At 39.9% G+C, this 21,363-nt stretch overlaps 2 protein-coding genes across 3 annotated transcripts; one reads left to right on the top strand and one right to left on the bottom strand.

The window, feature by feature from the left end:
• The first annotated feature begins 846 nt into the window (after positions 1-846).
• On the top strand, positions 847-4,837 carry ttc9 (tetratricopeptide repeat domain 9). The gene is made up of 3 exons (XM_079855963.1): positions 847-1,950; positions 2,273-2,455; positions 2,844-4,837. The coding sequence occupies exons 1-3, from the start codon at positions 1,509-1,511 to the stop codon at positions 2,924-2,926; spliced, it is 708 nt and encodes a 235-aa protein (XP_079712089.1). The 5' UTR covers positions 847-1,508; the 3' UTR covers positions 2,927-4,837.
• Positions 4,838-4,951: 114 nt separating this feature from the next.
• map3k9 (mitogen-activated protein kinase kinase kinase 9) lies at positions 4,952-21,142 on the bottom strand. 2 transcript variants are annotated; one of them, XM_079855961.1, is made up of 11 exons: positions 20,488-21,142; positions 17,896-18,309; positions 14,952-15,132; positions 13,592-13,740; positions 12,922-13,097; positions 12,315-12,555; positions 11,946-12,068; positions 11,715-11,871; positions 11,509-11,621; positions 8,356-9,078; positions 4,952-7,712 (listed from the first exon to the last, which is right to left on the bottom strand). In XM_079855961.1, the coding sequence occupies exons 1-11, from the start codon at positions 20,864-20,866 to the stop codon at positions 7,312-7,314; spliced, it is 3,057 nt and encodes a 1,018-aa protein (XP_079712087.1). In that variant the 5' UTR covers positions 20,867-21,142; the 3' UTR covers positions 4,952-7,311. The 2 variants fall into 2 exon arrangements, with proteins under 2 accessions (XP_079712087.1, XP_079712088.1); XM_079855962.1 differs by having other exon boundaries at positions 11,715-11,838.
• Between the last annotated feature and the right edge of the window lie 221 nt (positions 21,143-21,363).

Here is a 21,363-nt window from a genome sequence, read left to right as displayed (position 1 = left end):
TTGTACAAGCAGCTTTGCCCTAGAGACAGAAGTAATGAGGACAGATGGTGCTATAGTTTCTTTCACAAACTATATTGTTACTATACAAAAGGTATTGTTACTATAATGATAAATTAATGTATTATTTTAATATGTTATTAAGTGTTTTCAGAACATTTCTGGCATTTTAAAATAATCAAAAAAGAAAAGGAGCAATTGTAACATTCTTTTTTTCTTTCTTTTTTTTTTTTACATTTTCCCTATAAACACATTGAGAAAGACTGCTATTTATTTTAAAAATCATCATCTAACAATGTTTAACAAGCAACAAGAGATAAATAGTTAAGATATTGTTAGAAATAAAATAGTAGGGCAGGCTGGGGTTAGATATTTGTGATTCGTGAAATGTCCTGTTTAATTCCTTACTGTATGTATTCATGTGGCACAGTGTATAAAGGCAATAAACATTTAATTAGTCTTATTCCTGGATTTTCTTTGTATGTTTGTTTACTTTCCCATATACCCCTCTTTTAAATGTTTACCTTTAACTGCTAACTTAGCAAATGTTTATATTTATTTCCTATAGTAAGACACTGGAAAGAAAGAAAGAAAGAAAGAAAGAAAGAAAGAAAGAAAGAAAGAAAGAAAGAAAGAAAGAAAGAAAGAAAGAAAGAGTGATACGAATGGGCATGCATGTTTTTTTTCTGTCATATAGAACTCTAAGCTTAGAAATGGTCTGAATTGCACATGTGTTTGTGAGTATGAAAATGACAGACTGAGCAAAGCAGGACTCCTCATCCAGCACGATTTACCGCAATCACGACACACCCAGACACAACCATTTGCAGCACGCACACACACACACACACACACACCTGTGGGACACAAACATGACGTTTCAAAGAGAAACTCATTACGGAGATATTCACCATTACTTCTTCTAAGATCAATGAATGTGGGTTAACAATAACTTTGCTGTGGGCATAATGAAAGAGATAAGAACAGTTCTTCTGAATCAAGGGAGGATCAAAAGGAAGGGGATTAAACTGTATTTAAACAGCTCTTTTCAGTGTCCGACAGCAGCTGTTTTCTGGGGGCAGAAATCACGTCGCACGAAATCATCGTTTGAGCAAGTGAAATGCGTTTGTTAACGGCTGAGTTGCGCTCAGCTGGATTTCACTGGAGACGGGACGCCGGAGACTGACACACAGGCCGGCTATATCGCTCCATCCGCGATGACCGCATTTCTTAAGGGCAGCGCGCGCACTGTGGCTTGATGCGCGCGCTCACTCCCTTTTGAGTCATTCGGTGAGAGCAGGACGTGCTGATCCCGTTCTGCCAGACCGCTGGAAAAAAGATAGAGGGGGAGAAAAAGAGGGAAAATTCACAGTACTGCTTGTGTGCATGAATCATCCAGGAATCCATCTTTAAAACCGAACCGTGAAGAGCTGCGGGGCATGTAAACGCGCGAGGAGGCAACGAACGCAGCGCTAAAACGTGAGTTCCAGGAAATCGCCGAATCGGTGGGGATGAGCGTGGAGCACGGCAGATTTGAAGGAAGTATACGCAAGGGAAACAGCACGATGAGCGTCAAGAGCGGCAGCGCGAACACCACCATCATGCAGCCTCCCGGTGGCCGGAGCCGCGGAGACGCGCGCTACCCGCAACACGCGCCCCACCAGAGCGGTTCGGTGGTGAAACCCCAAAACGAGCCCGCGGACCTGGTGAAACGAGCCCTGGACTTCAAGACGCAGGGCACGCAGTGCTACAAGGATAAAAAATACCGCGAGGCCATCGGCAAATACCACCGCGCGCTACTGGAAATGAAGGGTCTGTGTCGCGTGCTGGGGGACCCGGACACCAGCAAATCCCCGTCCACCGTCCTGACCAGCATCAGCAAGTCCAGCCTGACGGACGAGCAGAAAGGCGAGGTGGAGAACGCGGAGTTGGAGTGCTACAACAGCCTGGCTGGTGGGAACGCACATCATGTTTCACCACATGTTTCAATGCACATGTTTTCTATGCATTCCACCTGTTAAGACTGAATGAAAGCAGGGCCACCATAATATTCAGATCAGTACTATTCGATTTGGTCCCTCCAATCCTAAATATGACTTGAAAGAATGTCATTTGTGAGTGAATGTCTTTAGTTCTGACGTCAAGGTTTGTCTAGATTACAGGTCATATATCTAAATTTGACTATAAAATCATGACAACACGTCTAAAATATCCTTATCAAAAAAAAATGGAAATCGTCATTGGTGGGATTCATTTTGTCTGTGTTTGCATGTAGCTTGTCTGTTGCAGATGGAGCTTGTGAATTATGAACGAGTGAAAGAGTACTGTCTGAAGGTTTTGAGAAAGGAGGGTGAGAATTTTAAAGCCCTGTATCGCTCTGGCGTGGCGTATTATCATCTGGGAGATTTCAACAAAGCCCTGCACTACTTAAAGGAGTCACACAAACAACAGCCCACAGGTTAGTCAGATCAAACTCTCTCACACACTATACCAGCATTTCTCAAACTGGGGACATTTAGACAAATATTCCGAATATTCTGTGAAACCATGGCAAGCCAAATAGAGTGACATTTCAGAAAACATTTCCAGTGGCCTTGGTTCCTTTAAAAATGTAAGCCTTGGAACAAAATCAGGAATCAATCTCAATGTTTCTATTAATCATGTTAAGAGCAGTGATATTAAAATAACACAATTCTCAATAATAAGCAGCAGCTTCTGAACCCAAATCACCTGCTCTCCAGGACGACGTTGATTGTGCTGATAATAAAACTGAAAAGATGAATCTTTCACTACACCCACATTTTGTTAAAACAGCTGTTTCCTCCTTTTCTATGTATGTGGGACAGATACTAATGTCATCCGCTACATCCAGCTGACGGAAATGAAGATTCGACGAAACGCCCAGAGAGAAAAAACCGAAGTTCCGTAAAAACAGCTCCCGCTTGAATAGCTTTCCACTGCGGACACCCCACTATCCCCTCATCGCACTCTCCGTGGACGAGGTTCGGCATTTCATGGAAGACTTTGTTCCAGTGCGGGTCAACACACCTGTCTCAGTCCTGTCAGAAACAGTCTCAGGCTCAGATTGAAGAGCTGAATCAGGTGTGCTGTGCCCTGGCGTAGAGCGTGGAGACCCGGGAAAGGAGACCACCAGGGATCTCACTGGCATTTATTATACTTTCTAAAGTACATTAGTACTGTCAAAATGCTTGCTTTTAATCCTCAGTTGTATTTAAGTTCTGGAAAACGAACAGATGTAGGTCTCTCGCCGTGGTTGTGGTCCACAGAACACCATTTTGTGGCTGGTGAAACATACTTTAGTTTACATATTCCTGCTGCTTTTTGTTTGTATAATGTTTTCAGATCATGACGATGTTTTTTATTCGAGATTCCGAATCAGTTTTGTTGTAAACACATAAAGCTCCTTCATTTGAAGTGCAATTAAGTGTCACTACTAGTGAAAATGATGCCAATCATAGACAACCTACTCTTCACTTAACACCCACATTCAAATCGCAGTGATCTCTCAAGATCTCACACGCACAGAGTGGGCTTAAGTGTACACACACACACACAGTGAACATGAGTGTAAGCATGTGAATCAAGCACAGTCTGACTGACACATATACAAAAGCATGTAGGAGTTAAATAAACTGTGGTCATTGTTATAAGTAGAAGTGTGTGTTTTTTGGTTTTTTTCATGCTGTGTAATTTATATCTGATTCTTACCGATAGTGAAAAGTGAAGACGTTAATATTTTCATTTTGACAGAGAAGGGACTTTTTCTATCTATATTTCCACTGTACTCTACTGTTTATCATGGGCTTTACTTGCAGCTTAACAGCAGGAACACAAAACAGTCCAATTCTCTGCTCCATTCTGGTTGCTATGGTGAGGTTGCATGGAAATCATCCTTTGAGACAGATGGGGATGGTGTCCTAGACATGCTCGCTTAGACAAATCTGTGTAAAATAGAGGAATGAAAGATTAAACGGTTGAGCAGTCTGTCTAAATGTGTAAACTGCTGATTTAGTATTTAGTAATTATGTTAAATTTGAAGTAATGTGGACCAATGAGATCGCATTACTACAGAACAATAATCTCACTCAAAATGAAGGCAAGACACACTAAGACAATTGTTTTGTATGCAAATTAGGCATCATGATTAAACATGCTCTAATTTGCATACAATTCCATAACGTAAATCTGAACAAAATGGATAAAGCCTGGTTCAAAATTCTTTTGAATTTTGTTGACAGGTAACACTTTATTTGGATGGTCCACTTTTAGACATTCTAAGTAACTTTGCAACTACATGTCAACTCTCATTATAAGTATATCTGCTAACACTTTATTTTGATGCTTCCCCAAAAGACAGTTAACTAAGTTGCAAATACGAACCCTAACCCTATTGCCTAACCTAACACAGTCTACCATAGTCTATTAATACTCTAATGAAATTTAGTTGACATGTAGTGTCAAAGTTCCTTATAGTTAGTAAAGTGTCTAAAGTGGACCATCAAAATAAAGTGTAACCTGTTGACATATTAAAGGATTTTAGGAGATTTTGGATGGCTCTTTTTATCACTCCATAAATCAAATGAAAAAAAATAATATATTTTTAAGAATAAAATTTAACATATCAGAAGAATTATATATGAATAAATCCCTCTATAAAAACCTTCAGAATATAGATCAGAATAAAACCGAAAAGGTTTGGGAGAAAGTGTGACTGAAGAGATTTCTGTGCATGAGAAACAAAAATCTTTAAAATATGTATTGTAATTGAACTCTATTGCTGCAAATTATAATGTGTAATACAATAAAGACTTAGATGTGTATTTTTGATGTTTTCTTTCCACTATAGTCTTAAAGAAGACATGATTGTGAAGCAAAACAGCCCAGCATCTCAATATTGCCCAATTCATGAAAAAACACAATGAATTTATATCTTGCCTTAATGTTTATGTAAAGCGAAACAGAGAGAATGCATTTGGAAAATGACAGTCTATAGTCTCATTTATTTGCCGTGATGATGATGATAATAAAATGTGCAAATCATCTTCTATAGTTTTGTTTTCCTATACTAAGACAGTCAGTCACAAAACACCACATCTCAGCATTTCAGGGCTTTAATCGAGCTCTTACACAAGTCTAATGTGCTCGGGTGCAAGTACAAGTTTCATATAGCAGCAGCTTCTGAACCCAAAACACCTGCTCTCCAGGACAACAGTGATTGTGTGGATAAATGGCGACAGATGTTCTTGATGATAGCTACACATTCCTCTAAGCCAGAAAAAAATGAGGTGGAATGAAGAAAGGGTTCCTGGATTCTCAGCCGAATTTCACACTGCAAGTTCATTTTGTTGTATGCATGACAAATGATCAAAACTTGGTTTCAAGTGACAGAAAGGGAAAGAGAGACACAAGCCCTTCTGTGTTTTGGCTCTAAATGTTGTTTTGTCTCTAGAAGACGTTTTTGCCGGTATAGAGATGAAAGATTGGTTTGAGAGACAACGATGCTGTAAAAATGTGCAAAAGAATGTTCACCTCTGCGTGTCTGAACATGTCCAAAAATCCAGACAGAAATGTTGCTCTTAATAAATTTCATCACAGAGTAATACAAATATGAAAAAATATAAAAATAATTTAAAGAAATAAATATGTGTAAACGTAAAAAAATATTGCACAAAAGGCTACTAAAAACCTGCAAAACAATTTCAACATGCATTCTCAAAAATCTCCAACAAAATTGAATGCACATTCACTTTGGAATCCACCAGTTAAACTGAATCGGATGCCTAACAGCACACACACACACACACACACTCACACCACACATACGGCACAAACACCGGAAGACTGCAGTAATGTACCTGACTATTGTATAGCTGCAAATTTAGAGCCAATAAATTCTAACTTTCCTCTTAAAGACGTTCCCTCGTGTTTAATTGTGGTGGTTTGGATGGTGAAGATGTCACTAAACGAGTATTATTTGTGAAAGACAATGTGCTTCATGCTACAGTGAAAATCACAGAACAATCAGTGATCTCGAGTGGAAGTATAACAGAACTATACATTCATGAGACCGGAAAAAGCACTTCTAAAGCAGTACAATCTCATACATGTATGACAAATAAAACCTGAAAACTCCGAAGAGTTGCGGAAATAAACCGTCCAATGTTCTCCATATAACCCAGCACTATGTTCAGAGAGCTAAATCTATCATAAACATGCAGACGTGTCTACATACAGAGAGGAAGTCAATACAGCGCAGCAAGACAGCTGAGATAATACACTCAATATGAATAAAAAGTTTGCAAATAAAAAAAAGTCTCCTGATAAATGTCTCTCAAGATCACAGCTGCAGACCCTGTACTTTTCTAAAGCACTCAGAAATCAGTCTGGCCATTAATGAAGCATCTGGATTGTATTTTTATTGGATAGCTTATTACGCCTGGTGATGAATAGAAGTGTATACTGAAGATTAGCTTATCAAGACACACTTTTAGACCCTACACTGCATCTGTATTCTTGTCTTGTTTTCCAGTTCAAATATTTAAACATTTCTAAATCAAGATAAAAAATACCTGAGAAACAAAATGACATAAGATTACAAAATGTATCAAATTAAGTGACTTTACACTAAAATAGGGTAAGAAAAATAAACCCTTTCAACTAGTCACTTAGTTTTGATCCATTTTCAGACTTAATATTTTAAGTAATTCTGCTTCTCAAGTAAACTTATCTTGATGTTTATTGTACTGGGAAAACTAGACAAAAATACTGAGGAAGAAATTCATTTTTTGCAGTGTAGGACTGTATATATGTGTTGAATATTTTTTAAATATTGAACTGAACATAGATCAGAACAGCATCTGGATTATGCAAAAACCAAACACCTTTGGTTTATGCTGGGTTATTATTCCTTATCAGTAAGGTATCAGGTCCTAATATAATAAGTATTAATATAACCTGCTGAAAAAAAAAAACAACAACTTTCAAACCAGCCTAAATTGGTTTGCTGATCTTAGCTGGTCTTCCAGTACACTTGTTTGTTGACTAGTTTATGAGGGGTTTTGGGCACTTGGGCAACAAACTGACCTCCCAGCTAGCTTGACCAGGATGGGAGACTCTCTTAAACCAGCTAAGACCATCTTAATCCTCAAGCAAAGCATCTTAGGCTGGTTTAAGCATGTTTTCTTCACCAGGGTATCCAGAACTCCCTCTTGATTAATCTGATGATAAGTGCTACATCTGAAAGCAAGTGGGTCTAACTTTGTGAGTGACATTAATACGTTTGGATGGGTGAAATCAAGAGCAGAACCCTTGTCGCACTCTGTATGGCGAGTCTCTGGGATCTGATGAGAGAGGCCGTGTCCCATCCCTGTAGTGTCCTTCATCCTGTTGGTCCAAAAGACTGTCATTCACCCAAGGGGAACAGGGGGTTGGTGGTTCCATTGGAGTGGGCAAGACGGCCACACCTCCTCCAAACTCCACAGTGGACGGGGTTTCAGTGCTGGACGTGTGGGCGGGAGATTCGCCCCACTGGGATCCACAGCGTGCTCGTGGAGAAGGGCGGGGCCTAGCCAGGAAGTCCAGAGTCTTGGGACGCTCAGGTTGGAAGCGGCGACGTGGCGTAGGTGGGAAGATGAGATTTGGATCAGGAAGACGGGGCACCTCCGAGGGGTCCTCACTTAAGGTCCATGGAGTCACTGCACATACAGCATCACAAAAGGCACACAAATGAAACAAATATAGCTATGAACTCAATCGATTTCTGTCAAAGGATGTCAAATCACTATGTGTTGTGTTAGTAGATGGCCAATGATGTATAAAGAACAGGAATCTTATCTAGTTTCAAAACATGTACCAAGTTCTCTCTAAATGTACTCTCTGTATTCATGTTTGTTTTTATATTAAATGTTTTAAAAAGCCTTTATACCATTTCAATTCACCATTTTTATTATTATATGACAAAACGTTATGTACCTATCAAATAAACAATAACAATATTTTTTATTAATGAGTGCAAACATTTTAGCTATCATTATCATTTCCGATATATATACAGTATACATATCTGTGTGTATTTGTGTGTGTGTGTGTGTGTAATATTATAAAGAGTATAAAGAATATTTAAATTTTAATAAACAGTGAAGTTGTTTTATTTTATTTTTCTTTAATACCACATAAATATTAAACTTATACTAATAAGAGATTATGCCAAACCTAAAAGGCTTTCTTTTCAGGAATTTCATTCTTTTATTGAGGCTTCTTTCTTCATTATGATATCAGGACAGTGATAGATTCAGATTCGTCCCATCACTGACCCAGAGGTTTGCATGAGTTTCTCACCTGTTGTTTTGGAGGGTGTGGTAGGGGTGGGATTGTGGTTGTGGTTGTTATGGGCAGGAGAGCACCCCGTCTTTATTGCGCCATCTGAAGGTGTGCGACGAAGCCTGCAGGCTGCACTGGGTGCAGAGGGCACATGTGTGGGTGTGAGAGACTGGCGAGGGTGGCGTTTGAAGCTCTCCAGGTGAGTGTTGACCAGTGGGTTCAGGGGAGGCGGGTTGTGTCCAGAGAGGGTGGGGGGCGTTGGTGGGCGTAGCACGAGCAGCTCTTCACTGTCAGAGTGCAGGAGAGAACGGGTTGAGTTACAATCAGACACAGTTGAGAGAGACAGGAGTGTGAGGGAAGTGGGCAGAGGGGGAGGGCGACGGGGGCTTTCCCGTTTGAAGATTTTGCGTGTGGGTGGGCTAGCGCCACGACTTTGACCCCCCGTACGGTGAAACAGCCCTTCCCATCGGGGACGCACACTCTCTTCCACACGCATCAGGTCCAGTAGGTTATGACCTAAACCGATAGCAGCCAGAGCTGCCCCGCAGCCCAGCAACACCAGCTCTGATCTACGGCTTCCACTGGGGCTCCGCCGCGTGTAACTGGGGGAAACATCAGAAGCCTGTCCAGTCGTGCCACTCTCCAGGCTGTAACTGTCAGATCCATCCCTGTGGAATGGGATGCAGAGGTATGATTGGCCAGGAGAGTCAGCTGACTCTGATGGAAAGCAGTCCTCATTTTCTACAGAGAGAAAGAGAGGGGTGGGGGAGAGAAAGATTTCACAATGTTGCACCATTACCAGGCTTCACAGCTTGTCAGTTGCAAGATGAAGATTTTTATATTTCTGGTTGTTTGTTCTCCTTTGTTTCTAATATTATAATGTAAATCAAATATGTTGCGACCTACTTAGCTTAAACCAGTCTTATTATTAGTGAAATAACAGAAATGCCAAAATAATCAAAATATTACATCAGCCTGATGCAATGATGCCAACATAATGTCAGTGTCACACTATTTCACTTATTCAATTTCAAAAATTGGAATTCCACGCTCCTCAGGTTGCAGAGTTTGGAAATTTCAGGAAGAGGAATTTATAGAATTACAATAAAAATGAAAAATAAATAAATAATTTGCTTAATTATTCTTTGATGGATAAACCACAGGATAAATCATAATTCAGTACCATCAAAACAATTCACACAGTTATAAAAACAGATTTTATTTATCAATCAACCAACTAACCAACCAACTATCCAACCAACCAATCAATCAATCAATCAAAAAAACAAAGATATTTAAATATTATTGTTAATTATTGAACATTATTAATATAATCTGTTTCTGGAAATAACCCCATATGTTGTGTCTATGAAAACATTCCATATGTAAACTATACAAAAAAAAAATAATAATTAAAACTAAAGTATTACTAATAATCGCACTTTCAACAGTTATTGAAATTTTTTACTGAACTGGTAGCTACAGTTGTGATGTAACAGAAGTAGTGACAGCTACAGCCAAGAGCAACAGATTATCAAACAAAGAGAAAAAATGTAGGGCGGGGACTTGGTTCTATTCATCGATTGTTGATTGGATGGAGGCAGATCTAAATGCGAGTTTACTATTGATTGTAAGAAAGGGGTGGAGTTTATGCTGACTAATTGATTGGAGAAGTCCAGCAAACGTCACCAGAGAGAATTTGGTTCTATCACTAGAAGATCCAGTTCTGACATTTTAAAGGAGAACTCCGGTCAGTTTTAACATTGAGCTCATTTTTTTGTACATTTGGAGTGCTGTCAATACAGAGAACAACGACAAAAATCGGTGTTGCCTACATCGTGTTATCCTCTTTTTAAAATTTGCACCCTGTTGACTTCAATGGGGCAAGTTTTAAACCTGCTTTTAGCCTCTTAACATCCTTGATGTGTCATTACAAGTGCACAGCCAAATTTTGACCGGAGTAAAATTGACCGGAGTTCTCCTTTAATTAAAAACAATGAGCTCAAAAAAACGGATAAAAAATTAAACATATTCATGGATCACAATAACATACATTTAGAAAATAGAATTTCCATTTCATCCCGACTTCATCCAGTTCTCTCAGTTAAATCCAGTGCAACATTTTTTACTCCCTGCCACTGTATGGTATTAAAGGGGTCCTATTATGCCCTTTTACAAAGTCTTGATTTTGTTTATGGGGTGTACTAGAATATGTTTTCATGCTTGATTGTTAAAAAATATATTTTTCACATATTTTACATTATTACAGCACCTCTTTCCCCAGTCTGGCTCGAACAAGCTGTTTTCGATGAAGCCCCTCCTTATGAAATACGAAATGTGCTGTGATTGGTTAGCTGGCCCAGTGTGTTGTGATTGGCAGTGCTTAGCGCGCGTTCGGGAAATGTCCCGCCCCTCCATAACTGCAAGTTCTTCTCTAGTGTAAATATTAATGATGGCGTCAGTTTAAACCAATCCGAGCCTGATTCAGACCCTGACAATGTTAACAAACAAGAGGAGCGTCCAGAACAAATTTCAAGCACGGATTTCACAGGACGTTTCAGAGTGGTATGTTTATTGTAATTTTTTATACATTATAGATAAGATGTTATTGTGTTTCCAGGTAATACAAACAATAATCGATCACAAAACCATGGTTCATTTTCCAAAGGAGCAGTGAACAGCCTTAAAAAAATCGACAGCTTATAAAAGCAACAGAAAACAAGCTGTTCTCCATAAAATGTGCAGATAAACGTTTGGGGTTAAAATGTTCAGGAGTCTCTTTGACATAGCGACAACACTGTCTTCTCTAATGCAGCTCAACCAGGCCTCGTCCCCTTTTTTGCGTATTCCGTGGGTGGAGATTATTTAAATGAGGAACATTGTGACTTTTTAAGATCCAGAAAAATCGCGTAGTAGTCCAAATGAGCAGTTCGTTGTAGTTGTTGAAAAGGGGATTCTGTTAAATATAAATATCTCACTTTGGAGTAGACTTTGAGCTTTGTCACCTTGCAGATCTTTGAAACAGCAACATTACACACTAACTTAAGTTGAAAAAGTGGAAAAGCATAATAGGACCCCTTTAATGTGAATGCAACACAGATGTATTTAAATATTCAAAACATTCAGAACTGGTCAATGAAGATGCCAAACAAAGAGTAATGTGAGTGTTACCAGTCTCTGCCAGGCTGCACACTCCAGGTACAGCAGGACTGTGTCTGGGGGAGCGTCGCAGGTTTGGAGCGCTGCAGGAACGCTGTCGACTGCACTCTTTAGGAGTCCTCAAACTGAGAGACAAACACATGCACATAGAGGATTTTGATGGTATAAACATTTGGTGAAAGTTTATGCTTTGTACAGAAACACACATACAAGCACACCTCTCATCAGCACTGTGTTCTCTTTGCGTTCTCCCTTTTTTGCGTGAAGACTTCCTTTCCTCCTCTTCATCATACTGGAATGCAGCATTACGACCCCAGGCTTGACCTCCGACCCCAGGGGTCACTGTCGGCATGAAGGATGTTCTAAATAAGGTACCTGGCCATATATATATACAAACAAATATTCATAATAATATAAACAGAATCAATCAGATACATAAACACACTTACACTGTATCGCTCGGAGGCGTTGCAAAACAGGGGGGCTGTTTGGAGGGGTGGAGTTACTGCTCAGGAGACTCCGCCTCCTGTCCAAAGAAGGAGACGCTTGGACTGTGATCTTATGCTGGAAATCTGAAACACAAACACGCCATTATATACACAAACACTCACAAGTTATTATATACTTACACACAGGCAATCCCACAATGCATTGCGTAAAAACTCCAAGAGGATGGGCAAAGTGTGTGAGAAATGCTTTATGGAAATGCATGTGGTTTATTTAATAGCAAAAAGTATAAAGAGTTCAATCTAACTAATTGTGTGCTTAACGTGAGGAGTGCTATTTGCATGATGCATTTAATATTTTGAAATACTAACCAGAAGGCAGGCTGATGCGATTCCCGTCACGCAGTTTAAGTCGACTGCGCCGGAACTTTCCATGACGGTGTTGCACTCGTGGTTTCTCCTGGTACAGCTGGTGTATGATGACATTGAGCTCTCGCTCCAGGATGTGAATTTCTCTTTCCGCCAGTTCCTGCTCCCGTCGCCGTAAAGCCTCTTCCTGGTACTTCTGCTGTAGAGCTGCACGACTCAGTTCCTCCTCCCAAGATCTCAACTCCTACAGCAAGAATGAGAAAGATCCTACTTACTCATCATTCTGATCTATGCAAGAGTGTATAATCTGGTAAATTCATCTGCCACACTCGACACCAATTCATCTGGAGTTTGACACTTCCACAGCTGTGACTTTAACTGTGACTGAGACTTGAGTGCAAATAAATTGTTTACTAAATCTTCAATATTATGGTACTTATTCTACAGCAAAATATATAAATAACTGGTCTAAAACCTTTTTTTTGGGGTGAAAATTTTTGCACAGTACTGTATATTTCTAAAAATGCATAAAAAGCATAGAGTTTGGTTTTAGGTTAGTCAGTAGTAGTATTAAAGTATTTTATAACTTTATAAAAAAATGTCCAGGAACCTTCTCTTTGGCTCTGAGCTGGTCGAACATCTCCTGAATCTCCAGCTTCCAGTCATCCTGCAGAGATTGGAAGGATTCTGCTGGCATTTCAAAGAAGCCCGACTCCTCGATCGCTGTCAGCTGGTCTAGAATACTGGTGAAGGAGGGTCGAGCATGAGGGTCCACATTCCAACAGTCTAGAGCAGGTGAAAGAAACAAACACCACAGACAGACTGTCAGCTGTCAGCACACCACTCAGGCTGGGACAAGGAGCCTTTTGGTTAGTGAATCTATATATCCTATTCAAACTCATTCAATTCAAAAGACAGTTCATCCAAAAATGTATGACTTTCTTGGAGATGTTTGATTTGACCACATATTTTATTATGGTGGTTATCAGTAGATTTTAAGGTAAAAACCAGTTTGGTTGTTAACATACCATATCACATAACATAAGCTGGAAAATATACAGACATCCCGTAATACCAGAAACATTGTCACAGTATGTTTTCTGTTGATTTCTGGCAACCACAGGTGCCAGTGTTTTACAGTGTACTGTTATGATACTTATGTTATGATTCATCATTTTTGGAAGGAAAGTAAATGATGACAGAAGTTTCATTTAGTTATGCAGGAGAACAGTTCTTAAGTTAATAAGTTACAGTCATGGCAGCATATGAGATTTTCTTGCCTTCCATCAGCCGGGCAAATGGCTCAGGACAGGTGGAGGGGATCGGCAGGGACAGTTTATTCATGGCCACACCGTAAGCTACAGCCAGACCATCAATGCCACGAAACGGCACCTCTCCTGTCAGCAGCTCCCACAACAAAACTCCATAACTGCGAGAAAGAGACAGACAGAGAGTTTGGAGTTTAAACAGGACTACTGACAACAACAAGCTGTCACCAACATTTTTTTTTGTGCAAAGACTAGCAGAATCCTATAAAGTAACACTATAAAATGAATGACAGGTATTATGTTCCAAAGTAAACCAAAAAAAACCCCTCTATTAACATTTCAAAGTGTGCCTTTGCAGTGTCATGTTCTTTCAAATGTAAAATATGTGCTTCAGTGGCCAACTGGGTAAAAAAAGGTTGACACAACACTGACAGAAAAGACAGCTTGGTATGTTTAAAAACTGCTATAAATGATAAATATTAATGTAGATTTCTTTGACTCAAAGGAACCCACACAAACAAACACATCACGCTTTGTTAAAGTAGGTAGAGAACAAAGTATCCAAAGATCCACAGCTCTGACACTTATTGAGAGGGTTTTCTATTTTTATCGCTTTACTATTCATCCCTCCCCTTCTTGTACTCTGTAATTAGGAATTGTGGTGAGAAGTGAAATTTAGACATTAATAGCTAGGCACTGCACAGCACCAAACAACACACAGACCAGCCGTAGAAACTGGGCTAATGACACCATTTTTTTTGTTATATAAAATAAAACAAATATGTTTGTTTAATTTAATATCCAGTATTATTCAGTATTATTTTAGTATTATTATTGTATACATTTATATATATATTTCATATTCATATTTTTTTTAATTATTAACATTTTTGTTTAAGCTTGAAGAATTTTGTTCATTGATTTTGTCTTTTTAGGTCTTGTTTTTTAATATTTCTATTTAGCTTTAATTTGAGCTTTTTTAGCATTTAAAATTTATTTCAGTTTGTTCATTTCTAACTTTCGTTTAAGTTTATATATATATATAATTACAATTGCGTTTTTCTACTTCTATTGTTCTTAAATTAAGCAGATTACAACAAATCTAATTAAGCAGATTACAACTAATCTAAACCTAAGCCTAAAATTATTTTTTAATGTATTATTATATTAGTAGTCCCGAATGATCAAAATTTTTATTTGAACTTATTTTGCCATATTTCTGGAGAATTATGTTTTAATTTTTTTTAAAGGAAACGCAGGGACAGCATGAGAAGGTGAAGACTTACATGACCTACATGACAGCTACATAGACTGACTTGCCTTTGGTGTAGCTATAGGTCAGAAACACTCACACACATTTCCTGGTGCCCACCTCCAAACATCACTGCCCTTGGAGAAGGTCGAAGAGCGGATGACCTCAGGGGCCATCCAGGCGTACGTCCCAGCCGCACTCATCTTTGTGGTCCGATGCCATTCTCGCGCCAAACCGAAATCTGTCACCTTCAGAGTCTTGTTGCTCAGCTCATCGTTCTCCACACGTTCCAGAATCAGAACTGTGGGGTGGAGTTAATGTCAAATGTGAGGATTGAGTAGATGAAACAGAGGGGCAGATACTGTGGTTACTGATAGATGTCTGATAGACAGGAAGTTTTGTATGGGAGCACCTTAGTGGTGCTGAATTGGACAAAGTCTTTACTGACATAACTTCACAAGCTCTTAACAACATCGGAACACACAGTATTGCATGAATGGAAAAGATGAATATCCTGGTTGATTGTGCGAGCTGTAGCAGTTCAATATTAGATTTAGAGTTTCAAATGCTTTTTGACGTACAACAACAGCCGGCTGTAACATTCTGTGTGTGTTTATCTGTAAGTTGCTGTTGTTAAAATTAGCTGTCTTTGTTTTTCCACAACACAACCAATGAAAAGACTTATCTTTGAACTACAGCATCCAATTGTCTGCAAGGTCCTATGCTAATTTTATCCTAGTGGCCTATGAGAGCCCATGATATGTTTTGAGTAGCCAATCAAGTGGCAGGGAGTGAAGGTGAGTGCAAATCCTCTGTAATAAGCTTTGGGTTTAAAGGATCCAATCAGACAATTCAACTGCCAAACACAGGATTATAACCAACTTACACACTCAGAGAGCCAATACTCGAGCCAAGCCCTCCAATTATAAAAACACACAGCAACATGAAGAATCACATACAAACCATTACCACAAAACACTTGAATACAAGCAAAACTACATGTAGAAAAAGGCACCTATGATTGTTGCATAAGACAGGGGTTTTAAAACTAGGGGTCAAAAGGGGGTGCTGAGGGGTCCATGGAGAATTTGAGAAGGGAAAAAAAGGATTTTTACTAAATAAAATTTTAATGATTGTTTAAGTTAGAATTTGAATATCAAATATAAATTAAATATGTTCCGCTCAATATTTACCAAATATGATATAATTACAGTTTCTTTCTAACTACTGGTAGGAAATCATCTGTTTTATTTTACTGGCAGCTGTAGTAAACAGTATGAAATAAAAACCAAGAGTAAAGGGCCTTTCACACCAAGGATGATGACTATAATGATAACTATAACTAAAAAAGTTTTAATAATTGTTGTAATTCTGTGAGAATAGGAGAGTCTCACACCACAACTATAATGATAATGACGTAGAGGAACAATATCGTTGGAATCACTTAAAAGAACAGTTTAAGTAACTCCAGTGCTGCTTATGATAAACAGAACATTGTCATGCTTTGGTGTGAACCCTAATATAGTTATCGTTATCTGTATCTGTATATGTGAATGTTCCTTTATTCAAAGCATTATACATCTAACATTACTCTAATAGTGAGTAGAAAAAGACACTAGATTAAAAATGATCCTAATAATGTATTAATTGTATATGTATATGGCTGCCATTATGATTTAGGATGAGTCCCTAGCAAGGGGATCATAATGCACTGCCTGGCCAAAAAAGTCACAAAGTCATTATAATATTTTGTTGTACCGCCTTTTTCTTTGATTATGGCACACATTCGCTGTGGCATTTTTTTGATAATCTTTCTGCAATGTCACAACATTTCTTTCCATTCAGAGTTGCATTAATTTGCCAAGATCTTCTACTAATGATGGGAGAGTCTGACCACTGCATAAAGTCTTCTCCAGCACATCCCTAAGATATTCCATGGGGTTAAGGTCTGGACTCATTTCATGTGTGAAAATTATGTCTCATGCTCACACATTTGAACCTGATGAATCCTGGCATTGTCATCTTGGAATTTGCCCATGCAATCAGGGAAGAAAAAATCCATTGATGGAAAAACCTGGTCATTCAGTATATTCAGGTAGTCAGCTGACCTACATTTTTTGGGCACACAATGTTTCTGAACCAAGACCTGACCAACTGAAGCAACCCCAGATCGTAACACTGCCCCCCACAGGCTTGTACGGTAGGCATTATAGGCAGGCATGATGGGTGCCTCACCTGATCCACCTCTCTTCTTACCCTGATGCGTCCATCACTCTGAAACAGGGTGAATGTGGACTCATCAGACTACATGACCTTATTCCATTGCTCCAGAGTCCAAACCTTATGCTCCTTAGCAAATTGAAGCCTCTTTTTATAGGCTAGCCTCACTGATGAGTGGATTCTTAAAGGGTTAGTTCACCCAAAACTGAAAATTATCCCATAATTCACTCAGCCTCAAGCCATCCTAGGTGTATATGACTTTCTTCTTTCAGCCAAACACAATCAGAGTTATATTAAAAAATATCCTGGCTCTTCCAAGCTTTATAATTATGGGTTAGTAATGGCCTTTTGAAACGAAGCGATGCATTTTTGTAATAAAAACTTCCATATTTTTAACGGGCATACGTGAGTCGAGTTCCAGCGTAAGAGTGACCTTTGACCCGATGCATGTATTACGTATTGATGAACATTGAAGCGCAGAGGATAGAGCAAAACAAAACACCGGTCACAAATTAGAAGTCTAAAATGAGAATTTTTAAAGAGAAAAGTTGGAGGATTTCTAGATAAGACAAGAGTCGCTTGTGTTTGTTGCATAGCCCTATTTGTTTGAACAGCAACTGTTACCTAAGCTTACGCTTCTTTTACCGGAAGCCAGTGATTATAGTTTATGAAGTTATAAATATGGACATTTTTCTTACAAAAAAGCATCGCTTCACCTTTATTTTAGAGCCATCACTTTTAGGATGGATGGATGCTTGAGCTACCCTTGGCTTGTGTATTTTAGGGTCCTTGGCATGAACATTTTTTTATATGTTAGGTCTAGTAATGGTGAAAGATTTCTTACTGTTGCTGGACTTCAGGTCTCTGTGGATGACAGGTACGATGGCCTGGCAGTGCAGGTAGAGCATGGCACGTGCGATCTGTACAGCCCAGTCCACCAGCGTGTGCGGAGGGATGCGTTTCCCAGCCAGGGCCCGGTTGAGCGGCCCGCCACGGGCGTACTCCATGACCAGGCAGAGGTTGGGCTCCTGCAGGCACACTCCCAGAAGGCCCATGATGTTGGGGTGTTTCAACATGGCAAAGAGCTTGGCCTCCTGACGGACGCTCTCCAACGTCTGGGACACGTCCTCATCGGGGTCTCGTCGAGCGGCTTTTACAGCCACCTCCCTCCCTTTCCAAATGGCACGGTACACTTTTCCAAAACCTCCGACGCCGATCATTTCCTCCAGAGCCAGTTCATTGAAATCTATCTGGAGCACTGAAGAGAGAATGAGAATATAGGCGGTGCTGGGTAGATCACTCACAAATTGTAGTCGTTTACTGATTACAAATTACAAGACAAAAATTGGAGTTAGTAACGCACATTACACATTTAAGGTAATATAATCTGACTACTTTTTGATTACTTTTAGATTACTTTTGACCTAACTCATTATAAAATACCATATTTATATAAAAATAGAAAAAGAAAGAAAATATATTCCATTCTTTGTTATCAACAACATGAAGTGCATTAAATATTATATTACGTCAGGTTTTCCCAGACTGGGGTTTGTGATGAAACTGCAGGGACTCGTGAGTTTAATGAAAATTAACTAGTAGTTAAATCATAAAAAATTAAATAACTTTAAAATAAAAAGATCTAAATAAAACATTTACTAAAAAAGATACAAATATATTTTGATAACTAGCATGTCGTGACAGTTAACCAACATCACCAACTGTGAACTTGATTTTATGATTATTATTATTGTTGACTTTATTATTGACCTCATTTAATAACTTAAAATCTCAGGGGGTGCTTCAAGAAAGCATATTAGATTAAAGAGGTTATTTGAGAGACTGAATTAGAAAGGGGCAGTAGGCCTACATGAAAACAAACAGGAACTTGATTTATGTGCCATTCATATGAGCAAAAGCTCAAATATGTGATAGGGCCAGGAAAGATCAGCATTCATTTGCAGAAAGCAGTTTCAGATGCTGGATGCATGCTTTAAAGATGATGGCTGATGTGGGAGAAAATGGAAAGCAGTAACACAAAGATGTGTGCGAGACCGTTTCCTCCTCTCCCCGGCTGTCATGATGACGGTGTGTCTGGGCCACCTTGTCTCTTATTAATATTGCAGTTGGCAGGAACCACATGATAAAAAGTAGGCCAGCAGCCATTCAGGAAAAGCAGACGACCACCAGCAACACATAACATGCGACTGACAACACAGGGACACGCACACACCATAACAGCCAGCATGAGAGATACAAAACATAGAAGATATGTACTATGTATTCCTCATCATAAGCACAAACACAACAGTGAATTCAAATAAAAATAATGGAAAACCCCATACCTCAAATACACTATATGGCTTAAAGTATGAGGACAATCCCTTGCCGCTAATAAAATGTTGAGTCTGCCCAAAACCCAGAATCAGTGCTGGATCTGATGCACTTGTGTCTGAATGGGTGCATATCTTAAGATCTGTCAGGAGCCTGCTGGAAAATCTATATTTCACGAGATCACACTTACAAATAAGTCAGATAGAGTAAATGGTATGCGTATTTGGCGTGCTGTCCGAGGAGAAGGCTCCGAGCTCGGTATTTGGCCCGAACCCAGAGTACTCCCCCCGTATTCCTGGCTGTAGTAGGAACAAACCAACGAGTAAGGAGTCGGGGTGATGGAAGGATGCTGAAAACTTTCGAGGAATGTTGGTGAGTTGACTGTGTATAGGCTTCCTCTCATACTGATAGGATAGACGTGGTAATTGCTGATGACGAGTTGATTGGATAGATTATTTGAATGTGCTCCTCCAGAACTTTGTTAACGAAACATCATTAAGGGATAGTTCACCTAAAATGACAAATATTTTGAAAATTTTCTTTTTTTGTCCAAACAATGAAAGTCAATAGGGTCCAATGTTGTTTGGACCCCACTGTCTTTCAAATGATCTTCTTTTGTGTTCCACAGAAGAAAGTAAGTTATTAAGGTTTGGAGTGAATGAAGGTGAGTAAATGATGGACAGAATGTTCATTTTTCAGACTAACTATTCCTTTAAGATTGTAGTTGTCTTTTGGAACATGACAACTGTTATTAGCTGGTCCAAACTGGGTTCTAGCTTGTAGACCATCATTGACCAGCAATCAGATGTTTTTTTTAAAAAAACTGTCATCATGTCTAAGCCTGTTTGCTGGTCTTAGTTAGTCTCCCAGCCTGGTGAGTTGGCTGGATTTAGAGATTTAGGTTTTGGGGACTTCTCAGCTGGTCAGACTGGAGCTCCAGTTTGGCTGTTGTGGAAGACCAGTAAACCATCTTAGGCTGGTTAAAGTTTTTTTTTTTTTTTTTTTTTCAGTAGATAGAGAATATGTGCAGCACTTGATGTGTATTGATCAGTGTGGGTACAACTATACACAAAACATGGTAGATAAATACATGGTTACTCACAGTGTAACTGAGGCACCGAATAATCGCCGTAGTCTTCCGGCGTGTCCCGGATCTTCTCCGAGATACCGTTACTGCTCACGTAGTTACTTGGGAAAATACCAACCCGGTCCTCGATCATACCGGTCCACCACCCCTCATCCCCGGATACCAGCGAGTCCTTGGACAACACCTCTACCCGATCCCCCTTCCGCAGACTGAGCTCATCCTCGGCGGTAGCTTCGTAATCGAACACGGCGGTCCAGAATCCGGCTCCGGACGGGGACGCCGCCGCCGCAGGACCGAATCCGGGGTGTCGAGACCCCGGCCGGCGCTCTGCGGCTTCATCGCCGTCTTTGCTGTCCGGGCCGCTGCTGTTCAAGGGGAAACTGAAAGCATCCATACTGCCGATCCATAAGGGCGACCCGGCCCGGTTCAGCTCATCACCTGCCGCAGAGCTCAAGACCAGGCGCAAAGCCGCAGCATAAGTAGCTACTAATCCGAGCAGCTTCTCGCCTCAACGAGCTCCAGACCTGCCGCCCGCCTCAAACGGGGCCGCTCGGGCTCGTTAAATGATCTTTCGGTCCCGAACATAAGGCACTTTTTTTGCTTTAATTGGCTACAACATTGTCCCGCACCCCTCAGCCGCTCCTGATCCAGCACTCGCCCCCCTCCCAGCACATGATTCCAGTGGTTTAACGTGTTAACGAATCCCGAATCGTGCGTTTTGATTGGCGAAATGACGCATCAGTCACATCTCGCCTCTTTATAGAACCCGCCCACTAAATCTCTATCACAGCAAATGCGGGAGAATCATTTCAGCACCACGGGGCTGGACAGCGCGGGCGCACTACACTAGAAAAAGGTTGAGCTGAGCAGAAAAATCAATACATTTCTATT

Source organism: Squalius cephalus (genome assembly GCF_949319135.1).
Source record: "Squalius cephalus genome assembly, chromosome: 21".
NCBI lineage: Eukaryota > Metazoa > Chordata > Actinopteri > Cypriniformes > Leuciscidae > Squalius > Squalius cephalus.
This window is presented reverse-complemented; position numbering and strand designations above follow the sequence as displayed.